This window comes from Mizuhopecten yessoensis, unplaced genomic scaffold (genome assembly GCF_002113885.1).
Source record: "Mizuhopecten yessoensis strain PY_sf001 unplaced genomic scaffold, ASM211388v2 scaffold2159, whole genome shotgun sequence".
Taxonomy (NCBI): domain Eukaryota; kingdom Metazoa; phylum Mollusca; class Bivalvia; order Pectinida; family Pectinidae; genus Mizuhopecten; species Mizuhopecten yessoensis.
The window spans coordinates 19,143-34,675 of NW_018404407.1; the positions used below are offsets into that span (position 1 = coordinate 19,143).

The 15,533-nt window shown below is 39.5% G+C and overlaps 1 protein-coding gene across 1 annotated transcript in view; it reads right to left on the minus strand.

The window, feature by feature from the left end:
• The window catches only part of LOC110445271 (sodium- and chloride-dependent creatine transporter 1-like), a 31,280-nt gene extending 15,960 nt beyond the window's left edge, over window positions 1–15,320 (minus strand). Inside the window, exon 1 of the mRNA XM_021489791.1 lies at window positions 14,998–15,320. Within this exon, the coding sequence (XP_021345466.1) occupies window positions 14,998–15,187 (190 nt within the window). The 5' untranslated portion in view covers window positions 15,188–15,320. The remainder of the gene's footprint in view (window positions 1–14,997) is intronic.
• Window positions 15,321–15,533: the final 213 nt, after the last annotated feature.

Here is a 15,533-nt window from a genome sequence, read left to right on the forward strand (position 1 = left end):
GGTTAAAACAGGGACCCCCCCCCCCACACACACACACACACACACAAATAAACCCAACAAGATCATAAATTATCAACTTCTATCATTGAACTTATGACAAAGATAGTATGATAATATAGAAGAGCTGTTACGTAGTCAGTTACCTTTAAATATTAAACCTTCCTTTTCCCAGAACAGTAGTCTAACTAGGCCGAGATTTACATATTACTATTACTTATACAGTGTGTCCCTGACCAAGTAAACAAGTCGTTACTTATGAAAGACACTGGAGTCACGTTGTTTAAAATCAGGTCATAGTGAGTTTTAAGGTAAAATCGTGGCTCAGTAGGTTCTTGGTCAGAAGTCTGGCAGGGTAGTCAATTCTGTTTCACGTGGTCCCAGTTTCAGCGTTTACTGACGAGGTTAGTCGATGACATCATGAAGGTGTTGAGAGAAATGGGTTCTTCAATACGTGATGCTTGTTAGCTTCTTACTCAACTCTTCTTAGTTAAATGAAATTTGAAAATTAAATTAAACTAACTCGAGTTTGATGTACAACAGTCATGACTATTAAACTACAAATGTATACCAATTAAGTGGCCGATAGCCTTTTTAAAAATGTGAATATACACACTCGTCACGATAAGTAGTATTTTGGGAGAGGAGTTCGTAAAAGGTCACCGCTCGGTTTTTATCGTTTGCATTAACGAGGACGAGAGCGAAAAAAAATATATATTCAAAATACCTCTCACTTATACGGAATGTATAACTGGAGTTCAACGGCTGATTAAAATATATTTTTTAACTGAAACCGGGACCCAGGGGGACATGGTGGTACCGAATTATGTCGGCCTGTCCCAGGTTTTGTGGGACAAAGTGGTACCTAATTATGTCCGCCTGTCCCAGGTTTTGTGGGACATGGTGGTACCAAAATATGTCCGCCTGTCCCAGGTTTTGTGGGACATGGCGGTACCGAATTATGTCGGCCTGTCCCAGGGTTTTGTGGGACATGGTGCTACCGAATTATGTCGGCCTGTCCAAGGTTTTTGTGGGACATGGCGATACCGAATTATGTCGGCCTGTCCAAGGTTTTGTGAAATCAACGCCTGTTACGTTACAGTTTTGACAAGATTCACTTCAAATTCGTTCATAGTGTCAGTATGATACGAAAATGTGCACCTCCCTTTTTTCATCAAATTTCCATCCCCTTTTCAGCTCGTGAAATCAACTCCATCCACAGGATGAGCCAGATTCACTTCAAATTTGGTACACAACCTCAGTATGACATGAAGAGGTACACAACCTCAGTATACATGTAACATGAAAAGGTACACAACCTCAATATAACATGAAAAGGTACACAACCTCAGTATAACATGAAAAGGTACACAACCGCAGTATAACATGAAAAGGTACACAACCTCAATATAACATGAAGAGGTACACAACCTCAGTATAACATGAAGAAGTACACAACCGCAGTATAACATGAAAAGGTACACAACCTCAATATAAACATGAAGAGGTACACAACCTCAGTATACCTCTTCATGTTATACTGAGGTTGTGTACCTCTTCATGTTATACTGAGGTTGTGTACCTCTTCATGTTATACTGAGGTTGTGTACCTCTTCATGTTATACTGAGGTTGTGTACCTCTTCATGTTATACTGAGGTTGTGTACCTCTTCATGTTATACTGAGGTTGTGTACCTCTTCATGTTATACTGAGGTTGTGTACCTCTTCATGTTATACTGAGGTTGTGTACCTCTTCATGTTATACTGGCGTTGTGTACCTTTTCATGTTACATGTATACTGAGGTTGTGTACCTCTTCATGTTAACTGAGGTTGTGTACCTCTTCATGTTATACTGAGGTTGTGTACCTCTTCATGTTATACTGAGGTTGTGTACCTCTTCATGTTATACTGAGGTTGTGTACCTCTTCATGTTATACTGAGGTTGTGTACCTCTTCATGTTATACTGAGGTTGTGTACCTCTTCATGTTATACTGAGGTTGTGTACCTCTTCATGTTATACTGAGGTTGTGTACCTCTTCATGTTATACTGAGGTTGTGTACCTCTTCATGTTATACTGAGGTTGTGTACCTCTTCATGTTATACTGAGGTTGTGTACCTCTTCATGTTATACTGAGGTTGTGTACCTCTTCATGTTATACTGAGGTTGTGTACCTCTTCATGTTATACTGAGGTTGTGTACCTCTTCATGTTATACTGAGGTTGTGTACCTCTTCATGTTATACTGAGGTTGTGTACCTCTTCATGTTATACTGAGGTTGTGTACCTCTTGATGTTATACTGAGGTTGTGTACCTCTTCATGTTATACTGAGGTTGTGTACCTCTTCATGTTATACTGAGGTTGTGTACCTTTTCATGTTATACTGAGGTTGTGTACCTCTTGATGTTATACTGAGGTTGTGTACCTCTTGATGTTATACTGAGGTTGTGTACCTCTTCATGTTATACTGAGGTTGTGTACCTCTTCATGTTATACTGAGGTTGTGTACCTCTTGATGTTATACTGAGGTTGTGTACCTCTTGATGTTATACTGAGGTTGTGTACCTCTTGATGTTATACTGAGGTTGTGTACCTCTTGATGTTATACTGAGGTTGTGTACCTCTTGATGTTATACTGAGGTTGTGTACCTCTTGATGTTATACTGAGGTTGTGTACCTCTTGATGTTATACTGAGGTTGTGTACCTCTTGATGTTATACTGACGTTGTGTACCTTTTCATGTTACATGTATACTGAGGTTGTGTACCTCTTGATGTTATACTGAGGTTGTGTACCTCTTCATGTTAACTGAGGTTGTGTACCTCTTCATGTTATATTGAGGTTGTGTACCTCTTGATGTTATACTGAGGTTGTGTACCTCTTGATGTTATACTGAGGTTGTGTACCTCTTCATGTTATACTGAGGTTGTGTACCTCTTCATGTTAACTGAGGTTGTGTACCTCTTCATGTTAACTGAGGTTGTGTACCTCTTGATGTTATACTGAGGTTGTGTACCTCTTCATGTTATACTGAGGTTGTGTACCTTTTCATGTTATACTGAGGTTGTGTACCTCTTGATGTTATATTGAGGTTGTGTACCTCTTCATGTTATACTGAGGTTGTGTACCTCTTCATGTTATACTGAGGTTGTGTACCTTTTCATGTTATATTGAGGTTGTGTACCTTTTCATGTTATACTGAGGTTGTGTACCTTTTCATGTTACATGTATACTGAGGTTGTGAAGAGGTACACAACCTCAGTATAACATGAAAAGGTACACAACCTCAGTATACATGTAAATTACTAAGATTTAAAGGGGGATAGATACATGTACATGTATGTCGTAGTCAGATTACTCTTGTTCTCAGAGGGGACTATAAACTCAGAGCTTAGAATCAACTTCGGGGTTTCTTTAAATAGTGACAACGTGATGAAACGTAATACTTGGGTTTGACCTTAATCTGAAATAGGGAAGGACGTAGTTATCAACCCCGACTTACTCCAGTGATCATACACAGTACAAACTGTTCACTAGGCTAAAGTGGACGCTGCTTCAGCGTGAGATGGCCGGACAGGGTAACAGGTTTCCGGATCAACGCCGGACAGGGTAACAGGTTTCCGGGTCAACGCCGGACAGGGTAACAGGTTTCCGGGTCAACGCCGGACAGGGTAACAGGTTTCCGGATCAACGCCGGACAGGGTAACTGGTTTCCGGATCAACGCAGGACAGGGTAACAGGTTTCCGGATCAACGCCGGAAAGGGTAACAGGTTTCCGGATCAACGCCGGATAGGGTAACAGGTTTCCGAATCAACGCCGGACAGGGTAACAGGTTTCCGGATAAACGCCGGACAGGGTAGCAGGTTTCCGGGTCAACGCCGGACAGGGTAACAGGTTTCCGGGTCAACGCCGGACAGGGTAACAGGTTTCCGGATCAACGTCGGACAGGGTAACTGGTTTCCGGATCAATTTCGTATCTATTTATGTACATTGTATCATCCAACGGACAAGGTAACGACGTAGTGTGATTTTCACATCCGTTAGTTTTACAGGTGAAACTGCCTCTTATCGATTTAAAACATCAAAAAATAATGTTTTTCTAACTTAATATCCAGTTTTTAACCCTAACCAATTTTTAACTGAAATACATCGTATGTTTATTTATAAATTTCACTTTTTATGCTGCAAAAGGTCGGGGAACTGGCGTGCTATACATTTTCAATAATAAATGTTAGTATGTGGTACAACAAGAGACGGAGTCTTAAATGTCCATTAAACACTGACACAATGATGTCGTACAACAAGAGACGGCGTCCTAAATGTCCATTAAACACTGACACAATGATGTCGTACAACAAGAGACGGCGTCTTAAATGTCCATTAAACACTGACACAATGATGTCGTACAACAAGAGACGGCGTCTTAAATGTCCATTAAACACTGACACAATGATGTCGTACAACAAGAGACGGCGTCTTAAATGTCCATTAAACACTGACACAATGATGTCGTACAACAAGAGACGGCGTCTTAAATGTCCATTAAACACTGACACAATGATGTCGTACAACAAGAGACGGCGTCTTAAATGTCCATTAAACACTGACACAATGATGTCGTACAACAAGAGACGGCGTCTTAAATGTCCATTAAACACTGACACAATGATGTCGTACAACAAGAGACGGCGTCTTAAATGTCCATTAAACACTGACACAATGATGTCGTACAACAAGAGACGGCGTCTTAAATGTCCATTAAACACTGACACAATGATGTCGTACAACAAGAGACGGCGTCTTAAATGTCCATTAAACACTGACACAATGATGTCGTACAACAAGAGACGGCGTCTTAAATGTCCATTAAACACTGACACAATGATGTCGTACAACAAGAGACGGCGTCTTAAATGTCCATTAAACACTGACACAATGATGTCGTACAACAAGAGACGGCGTCTTAAATGTCCATTAAACACTGACACAATGATGTCGTACAACAAGAGACGGCGTCTTAAATGTCCATTAAACACTGACACAATGATGTCGTACAACAAGAGACGGCGTCTTAAATGTCCATTAAACACTGACACAATGATGTCGTACAACAAGAGACGGCGTCTTAAATGTCCATTAAACACTGACACAATGATGTCGTACAACAAGAGACGGCGTCTTAAATATCCATTAAACACTGACACAATAATGTCGTACAACAAGAGACGGCGTCTTAAATGTCCATTAAACACTGACACAATGATGTCGTACAACAAGAGACGGCGTCTTAAATGTCCTTTAAACACTGACACAATGATGTCGTACAACAGGAGACGGCGTCCTAAATGTCCATTAAACACTGACACAATGATGTCGTACAACAAGAGACGGCATCTTAAATGTCCATTTAACACTGAAACAATGATGTCGTACAACAAGAGACGGCGTCTTCAATGTCCATTTAACACTGACACAATGATGTCGTACAACAAGAGACGGCGTCTTAAATGTACAACAATAGCGATGGTTTAACGAGACACATTAATGTAAGTATTTAAATAAGTATTTCTTAATCCTATACTTACTTATGTATATAATAAATGATATTGAAAAAAAAAAATATTTAAATTAATAGCGATGGTTCTTCGTCTCACCTAGCTCCTCTCGACATTTAATACTCTTTTTTCTCTCTCAACATATTGTATCACTCAGCTGGAGCCTATCAATGAGCTGTTATATTGTTGTGTACTACATATATCTAAATGGGTTTACCAACATTACAACATTTTAATACCGTATCATAACTATCTTCCTCGTTAAAAGTAATAAAAACAAGTGTTCCGGTTAAAAACAAGAGGCCCAGAGGGCCTGTATCGCTCACCTGAATATGTTAAATATAATTGGTATGAAGTAAAGATATAGCACTCCATGGTAGGTGCTGTAAGTACATATGAAATTTCAGAAAGATTCATCCAGTACTTGAGATATAGCGAGAACAAACTTCAAACAGAGCCCCACCCCTATGCCCCTAGGGGGTCATACCCACCGTTTATACAAAATTGAGTCCCCTTGGCCCAAGGATGCTCCAGACTAAACAAGGATAAAATCCAGTCATTCGTGCAGAAGAAGGTATTTGAAGAATTTGCTATGTTTCCCCTATCGGGCCCACCCTTCTGCCCCCAGGGGGGTCACACTCACTGTTTATACAAAATTGAGTCCCTTAATTTTGCCCAAGATCCTCCAGACCAAATTGGGAAGAAAAATCCCTTCATCCCTATGGCAGAAGAACGATTTTAAAGGTTTTACCTCTATTTCCCCTATTGGGCCCCACCCCTCAGGTCCCAGGGGGACTACACTCACCGTTTATACAAAATTGGTTCCCCTTCACCCAAGGATGCTCCACACCAAATATGGAACAAGTCCTTTCATTCCTACAGAAGAAGGATTTTGAAGAATTTGCTATATTTCCCCTATTGGGCCTCGCCCCTCAGTCCCAGGGGGTAAGACCCGCCGTTTATACAAAATTGGTTCCCCTTTACCCTAGGATGCTCCACACCACATATGGACTAAATCCTTTCATTCCTACAGAAGAAGAAGGATTTTAAAGAATAATTTGCTATGTTTCTCCTATTGGGCCCTGCCCCTTAGGCCCCTTGGGGGGCCAGACCCACGGTTAATACAAAATAGGTTTCCCTTAATCCAAGGATGCTTCAGACCAAATATGGACTAAATCCTTTCATTCCTACAGAAGAAGAAGGATTTTGAAGAATTTGCTATGCTTCCCCTATTGGGCCCATCCTTCCTTCTGCCCCCAGTGAGGCCACACTCGCTGTTTATATGAAATTGAGTCCCTTTTGCCCAAGGATGCTCCAGACTAAATTAGGATAAAATCCCTTATTCCCTATGGTAGAAGAAGGATTATAAAGGTTTTACCTCTATTTCCCCTATTGGGCCCCACCCCTCAGGTCCCAGGGGGGCTACACTCACGGTTTATACAAAATTGGTTCCCCTTCACCCAAGGATGCTCCACACTAAATATGGAACAAGTCCTTTCATTCATACAGAAGAAGAAGGATTTTGAAAAATTTGCTATATTTCCCCTATTGGGCCCCGCCCCTCAGTCCCAGGGGGGGTAAAACCCGCCGTTTATACAAAATTGGTTCCCCTTTACCCTAGGATGCTCCACACCAAATATGGACTAAATCCTTTCATTCCTACAGAAGAAGAAGGATTTTAAAGAATAATTTGCTATGTTTCCCCTATTGGGCCCTGCCCCTTAGGCCCCTTGGGGGCCAGACCCACGGTTAATACAAAATAGGTTCCCCTTAACCCAAGGATGCTGCAGACCAAATACGGACCAAATCCTTTCATTCCTACAGAAGAAGAAGGATTTTGAAGAATTTGCTATGTTTCCCCTATTGGGCCCCGTCCCTCAGCCCCAGGGGGGTAAGACCCACCGTTTATACAAAATTGGTTCCCCTTTACCCTAGGATGCTCCACACCAAATATGGACTACATCCTTTCATTCCTACAGAAGAAGAAGGATTTTAAAGAATAATTTGCTATGTTTCCCCTATTGGGCCCTGCCCCTTAGGCCCCTTGGGGGCCAGACCCACGGTTAATACAAAATAGGTTCCCCTTTACCCAATGTTGCTTCAGACCAAATATGGACTAAATCCTTTCATTCCTACAGAAGAAGAAGGATTTTAAAGAATAATTTGCTATGTTTCCCCTATTGGGTCCTGCCCCTTAGGCCCCTTGGGGCCAGACCCACGGTTAATACAAAATGTGTTCCCCTTTACCCAAGAATGCTTCAGACCAAATATGGACCAAATCCTTTCATTCCTACAGAAGAAGAACTTGATTTTAAAGAATTTACTATATTTCCCCTATTGGGCCCAACTTCTCAGGCCCATGGGGGACCAGACCCACCGTTTTCACAAAATGTGTTCCCCTTTACCGAAGAATGCTTCAGACCAAATATGGACCAAATCCTTTCATTCCTACAGAAGAAGAAGGATTTTAAAGATTTTTACTATGTTTCCCCTATTGGGCCCCACCCCTCAGGCCCATGGGGGGCCAGACCCACCGTTTATACAAAATTGGTTCCCCTTCACCCAAGGATGCTTTATGCCAAATATGGAACAAATCCTTTTATTCCTACAGAAGAAGAAGGATTTTAAAGAATTTGCTATATTTCCCCTATTGGGCCCCGCCCCTCAGCACCCAGGGGGGCCAGACCCACCATTTATACAAAATTTGTTCTCCTTCCCCCAAGGATGCTTCTGACCAAATTTGGTCAAAATCTTCTCAGTCCTTCATGACTAGTAGTTTTTTAAAGGAAAAGTTGACGGACGGACGACGGACGCTGCGGTATGGCATAAGCTCACCATGGTCCTTCGGACCAGGTGAGCTCAAAACTCGTGTAAGGGAAAGAGAGTATGTATTTTTGATGTTTATTTTATTTACCTGTTTAGCTATAAATTTATTTTTTTGTGGGGTGATGGTGGTGGGGTTAGACGGAGGTTATAATTTGTTTGTTTTATTTTCAATATGAGTTTTAAACATTATTACTTTATGACACATCCGACAAAGGAATATGGAACCTGAACATTTTAGATCAAAGGAGGCGTGTCCACGTCAGTGCTGTATTGGACAATAAGGGTACAATGAGATTCTGCAGCAGTACAGTCTGGGGATAGATTATTGTTCCTAGGGGTCAATCAGTCCATGCAGAGAAAAATGAGGGGGTGAAGTTGTAAAGGTGTAAACATGGTATTTTATTAAGATTATTATAGTAAAACTGAAACTCTAACATTTGTAAATACATTCTACTCCAAACTGTTATATAGTTGGGTAGCATGCAAAGCGCAAGGCGCTTCATTCCCTGCCCTTTTATTATTGTATTATGTAACTCGCCGTTTGAAACTTTTCCAATATAGTTTTATACATTAATTCGTTTTAACATGTAGAATATATATATAAAGTTCTAATTACCTTTCATTGTTTTGAAAATCAGAGCTCTAGTTTTTTTCTATAATAGTCTAAATAATACCTTTCCCTACCGACACATTATAAATCCCCCAACCCATTCCTGCAAATCTAAGTATATATCATAATCTAATATGGGAGAAAGTTCGGTAGCTAGTACACCACGTTTCACCCCTTTTCAATTTCACTTCTGCATTGCTCTAGGCAGCGACTGTATAATTGCCTAGCCCTATAATCTAAACAAATGTACCAGTACTCCGTTTATCCGTCAGGCGCATCCGATTTTGTGGGTTAAACATCATTTGATCTACCTTTATGACGCAAGTTTATAAAAACGTTCAGTTTTTAAATATCTCAAATGAATGACATTACAGGTAAATTTCCTGGTTTAATGGTTTAACCTGTAAGGAATATGCACTGTTCCATTGAAAGTACATGTATGTGGTATTTTTAGATACAATGGGTCATTCTTTGATTCTGCATAATTACTTTTGGGCTAGATACATAGCCTGCTTTATACGAGATACACCTAGACGCCAGACATGTTCAAAGTCTACCATATCCTTACCCACTATTCTGTCACAAAATGTCATTTCTCTCTATAAAGAAGATGGATCGATGCACAATTTATAAACATAAAAATGGTCATATCCTGTTTCTATACCTACCTATCCAAATTGTATTAATTGTTTATGAAAGAAAAGAAATAACAAAGACCTGCTATATTTCGGTTTTTTATCGTTATATGTGTCTTTTATTGGGCCCCCTTACCGAAACGAGTTTTATCGTCTGCTTTTTCCTGGTGAACACAACAGACCAACACTTGTGATCTCTATTGGTTCATTGGTTCATTGCAGGTGACACCGTTGTAAGCGTCTAGTCGCTTCTTGAGGTGATTCCTTCTCCAGTGTCGCCCTTACCAACACCTCGTTTTCGGCGGTGTCTCGGAGCACCTATGGTGTTCTCGTTTACAGAACAATGTGACGAGGTGTTCCGAGTGCCTAAAAATGGTGAAACAAAGAATGCTGTGTTGTGACGTCACATTAAGAATTTATCAGGGCTTTTAGGACAACACCCATAGTTGGTTGTTTTGGCATAAAACTTTGCCCTTCTGATCACTTCAAGTGAAGATTATTAGAAGTGTTGTCATCGCTTGAAAATGTTTAATGCATTGGTAAAAATGTAATAAATTCCCTGGTTTGAAATTATAGCTTCCTTCTATATTCCTGTAACAAGGTATAAACACTTAGGCTCATCAGGACAGAAGCATGAAGAGATTATTATACCAAGTACGTGATTGTCTGTGGTAGAAATTGTTCTCCACTGCAGCAGTCATTTCCCCGCCATTAGCATAACAACAGTATATCTTGGAAGTATATCAACATATTTCGTCAGCTTAGGACGTTGAAGTGGCTGACAATAGTCTACAAGCTCTTAAAAATTGCATTTTGTATATTATATACAAAACACAATTGTTGTTTTTATATGTGACTATTCCAGTGTTGTAGGAAATTGGAGTTGCCAATCATTAAACATGTAGCAACTTCGCAGACATTTTTCAAAGTTCCCAATGGCTCTTCGGAACACTCGAGTTTCTTTCGGAAAAGTTTATAACTCGGGATTATTCCAGCCATTTTAGTATATATTAATGTGTGCTTCCTACAACCAATCTTTTAAAATTTATGCGTAAATATAATAATTAATATTTAAATATTTCAATTAAACTTATTGATAATATTTTATATTGGTGTAAGTTCTACTTCCTGTTCAAAAATACGAAACTATACGTGCGCAAAGCTAGTTTTACACAGCTCCCGTTTATCGGACTCAAAATTATGACTTGACGGAACGCCAATGATATAATGACGGAAAGAACCGGAGTTTGAAGACGTGCACCTATCTAAGTTCTTGCTCTTTAGGTATCTGGAGCGTTAACCTATGTGACGTAGATACATGTCTCGACCAGTCTCGACGGACGTTGTACACTCTAGATATATAAAACTAATATATATATATATATATATATATATATATATATATACATAAATAAATGCTTATCTGCTTTATAATAAACTGAGGAAACTACACCTGGTTGTCGATGCAATTGTTCATCTGGGTAGACTAGAACAAACACGACAGGATTAATAGCATAACTACATTGGCTTACTGCCGTAATCGCAATTATACCGACGACCTTTGGTCAGTAGACAGACGCACGACCGACTGCGCTATGACGTCACTGATATCTGATAAAATAAACACAAATGTGGTGTTGATAAAGTCCATAATAATCAGAGAGTAACAAAATACCTAGCTATCGGTGATTTGTTTTAAAACTAAACGTAAATGTAGAACAAGGCGGTCATTGACACACTGACATATTACTTACAAGGCAGTCAAGACACATATTTACGAGATGTAGCCGCGTGTTGGAACATTTCATTAATCAATTAACCCAATTCATGCTTGTTTTCTCAATATAAATTTTAAAACTAAAACTAAGTTTGTTTTCATATTCTGTCTGAATGCGATAATATTGTCAGGATGTTTTTAAATGGTTTGAACAAGAAAGTCTGGCGTTCCACGTAGACGACACAGATTTGACCGAAGTTTTAACTTGCATGAGAGACGTCAAGTTTCTATTTACCCGCTCTAGGCCCATTATCCAAGGCCAAGTCAGGACAATACAGTGCCCAAAAAAACATACTTCCACCGATGTATGCCTTTATATACACAGAGCCCTTTACAAATATGAAGGTGGTGTCATATTCAATCTGCTTGTCCCCGAGTGTTTTGGTCGATCCGTCTTTAGATGACTATCTCTATCCGCGAGTTATGTGTTACGTGTTGTAATCTTTTTAAGATATGGAGATTAAGATTTGCATGTTAATACCACAGAAGAGATAATCTAGCTTTCTTTGTCCTTATCTGTGAACACATGAAATCTCCAGGTGTAAACGCAGACTTAGCATTAACTTATTTCAGATTCGGTTCATACGCAATATGAATGCCAATTGCATCATAGGAAATGACACGAGCCGCTTTTTTCTCATTTCCGTCTATAAAGGTATATATTATGGCTAAAGTGTTAATTTCGTGGTGGAATAGGCAACTCTCGTCCAGAAACCAAAGTATGATGACCCGAACCTTATTTCCTTGGTTTACATAGTGACATTGCAGCTTAGAATTGTAACCAATCACTGTGACACGCACGCTTAGGAATTTAACCTATCACTGCTGTGACACGCACGCTTAGGAATTTAACCAATCACTGTGACACGCACGCTTAGGAGTTTTTATTCAAAAACATCCTATCTCTCCTAGCAGAATCTCCGTGTATAAAGTTTGGCGATTTTGGGAAGAGTAGCGTATTTTATATGAGAAGTTCAATTTTGGACAGTGACGTACATAATGTAATTCTTATAGAAGCGCAATAGAACCCGCCATTGTGAGATTATATCTAGAATGGTTGCGGCCTTCACCTTCAGAAAAGATACCAAATGAACAGAGATATGAGTGAAGTTATGAAAATATGTTCATCGACTAAAAGTTAGAGTTCGGTCAAATTTCATATGTCTAATTTGATTTAAAATCGCATTATATTTCATCCGCGAATTTTTATTTTTTTCTAATATAATGTTTTGGTCAATCAAATTAACATTTTACCACGAATACGAGTTGTCAAATATCCAGGAAAAGATCAGCCAAGCCGTTGTCGTCTGCCTATATATATATATAGTAGTCCAGGGTTACCCTCCCTTTATGTAAGGTGGAAACGCGATATCTCTAATCGTGTCAAATATGTCTCGTTGCTTTTTCTCAACGATATTAAATGTATAAAGAATACCTAATGAACTACCTCTCTGGGAGTTCATCCGGGACCCTCACGTATCACAAAACAAGTCCGCGCTTTACAAGGGAGCCACCTACTGTCGGTTGCTTCGAGTCGCGACAAGAAAATTAAATGAAAGGAATAATTACCAAATTAGTTTTTCTATTTCTGTAATTGCTGTGAATGTTTTTTATTCCGCGGGACAGGAAGTTTGCTTTAACTCTAAAGGGGACGCGTCCGTCGGCTCAAATTACCTAATGGCTATGTATGTATCCGTGGTAATTGTGGTAAACAGACAAAATGTGGCAGTGGTAATTAACCGGGGACATATAGTGGTCATGTCGTAACTACTGGCTGTGGTGTAGTGTATAGCCGCTGCACCTCGGAGATTAAATTTAAAATAAAAATAATAACGCTAGTGGTCCTTAACGTCTTCAAACACATCCACAGCACATGCGTATCCTGTCAGTTTGAATGATGCTCGTGAATCGGAAAGATTTACAAATATCAGCTGGTTAAAACCACAATTACCACAACGCTGAGCAATCTTCTAGACGACTTCTGATTTCGAAATCTACATCATCACTGCATGGTCAAGTGTCCTTGGGCTTTATCACCTGAGCAATGACATGTGCCATTATGATAAACAGCCGACTAACGTGACAATGTGTTCAGTTGAAAAGTAACTGATGTAATATCAATCCAACAATGAGCCTACAATTATAAGAAAACATCTTTTTTAAACAGATCGATCAACCTGTCACCCGTTCATCATTACGAAGCTTTGGCTCAGCAACGTCATCACCGCGGAATTGTTTTATAAAATGAAATACAGTTTATTTATTATTTTATCTACACCGGAACAGTAGCAAGTCCGGGGATCTACCAGGAGCGAAGGTGGGTGATGAGGGGGTGGAGAGTCGCCAAATTTCCTCCGGTGGTCGAGTGGGTGATTTAAATGAGGGAATATTTATCTATTTTAAAGAAAATTGCCAGGCTAAGGTGTTCGGGACCCCCTGAATACCCGCCACTGCCTAAATATAAGTTAACACTGATGTCACCATTTTCTCCTGGGTCGAATTTGAAATGGTGACCTTGTTAATTGTTAATAAACATCCAAAATAACCAGACTTTGTGTTTTTTGTATTGAACGTATAACACATTCCGATTTTTGTACATAGATAAGTTAAAAGCGGTGAACAATATGGCTTCTTCGAACAATATATAAATGTTTACGGACCAGTGCACACGTACGAATAGCTCTGTACTGACAGTATGGACCCGTATTTGGCTGGGAACACCGAGTTAAGGTCGGTTATTACACACTGGGTTTAAATAACAGACACCAGGCAGAGGACAGTCGTACACGCCTGTACTAACTTGAAAGTTTCATATTTACATATATTTCAATGCAGACATCTTTAGGTCAATCGTCTGAAGACTTTTAGATATGCAGACATTAAAAAATAACAAGACATTCAAACCTTGTGGCCATCACCAGGCGCACTTTTATCCTTACATTTTACGACATGATGACGCAATACAGTCGATAGGGAGGTGATCATACAATGGTATTTGCTGACATATTTGCCACATTATTTACGATAATGAGCTCTACATACTTACCAAAGTTATGTCACGCGAAAAAAAAACCCGCTAGCATTAGTTTTAATATGATTAATTAAAGCTGAAAGTAACCGTGAACCGATACCACCAGTTCCAGTATTGTAAACAAGCCTTACAACACATACACAGTCTGTTCTTTTGCATGTAAAAGTTATATTTCTTTTCTTCTATGCATTTAATTTATACCAAGAATTTAGCCAATTCCTTTCCTCTCCCCAAACTTCTTAGTTTTATCTTATGCAAATAGCATGAAAACATTTTCTACACAAGTTTTCAGGACGGGACCAGCCCCTCCCTATTCGTGTGACCAAACAAAACGATGATAGCTATCTAAAGCAATTTACTGGTCCCCATTCAATTTTTAGATAATAAACACTTTCTACCATATGACCTCTTGACCTACAAACAGTCCTGTTTGACCGTTGTAAATTTGGGTTGTACCATATATACGACTGTCATCAGTTTAATCATGCATATTCAAAACGCATTAACACGTGAAATTCAAAATGCAAACATGCGTCTTTGAACAAATAAAAACATCCACAAACCTCCGCCGTTCTTGTAGCACAGATATGGAAACCTCCACACGTTTCCCAGGCCCACGGAGAACCCTATACAAGCCAGGAGAAAGTCCATTTTCGTCGACCATGTTTCTCTTTTGTGGAGCTTTTCTCCATCATCAACAACTTCCAAAGAATTCGTAGGATTTGATTCAATTTCTTTTTGTTTAGAAGACATTTTCAAAGAAGAGAAAAATCACTTCACAGCTAGCACAACCTCCGACGCCCTATATATTGCCAGTGTACTTGCTGATCACGACTAAGCTTTAAGTCGCTCGGCGTTCCGCAACGTTGATTTTGTCTACTCGTGTTTGTAAACAAGGAGTCTTTTGGCTTGTCAATGTGACATCGCTATTTACTGACGTTATCAAACTTAACCGCAACCGTCGCATGATGATGTTAAAATTTTACCACTTAATCAAACACTATTCATTTTATAAACAACTAAAAAAATATGCTTTAAGTTTATTAATCTTTTAAGAGTTTCTCAGATAACCCTATATTTGAGGGCCAGTTATACTCGT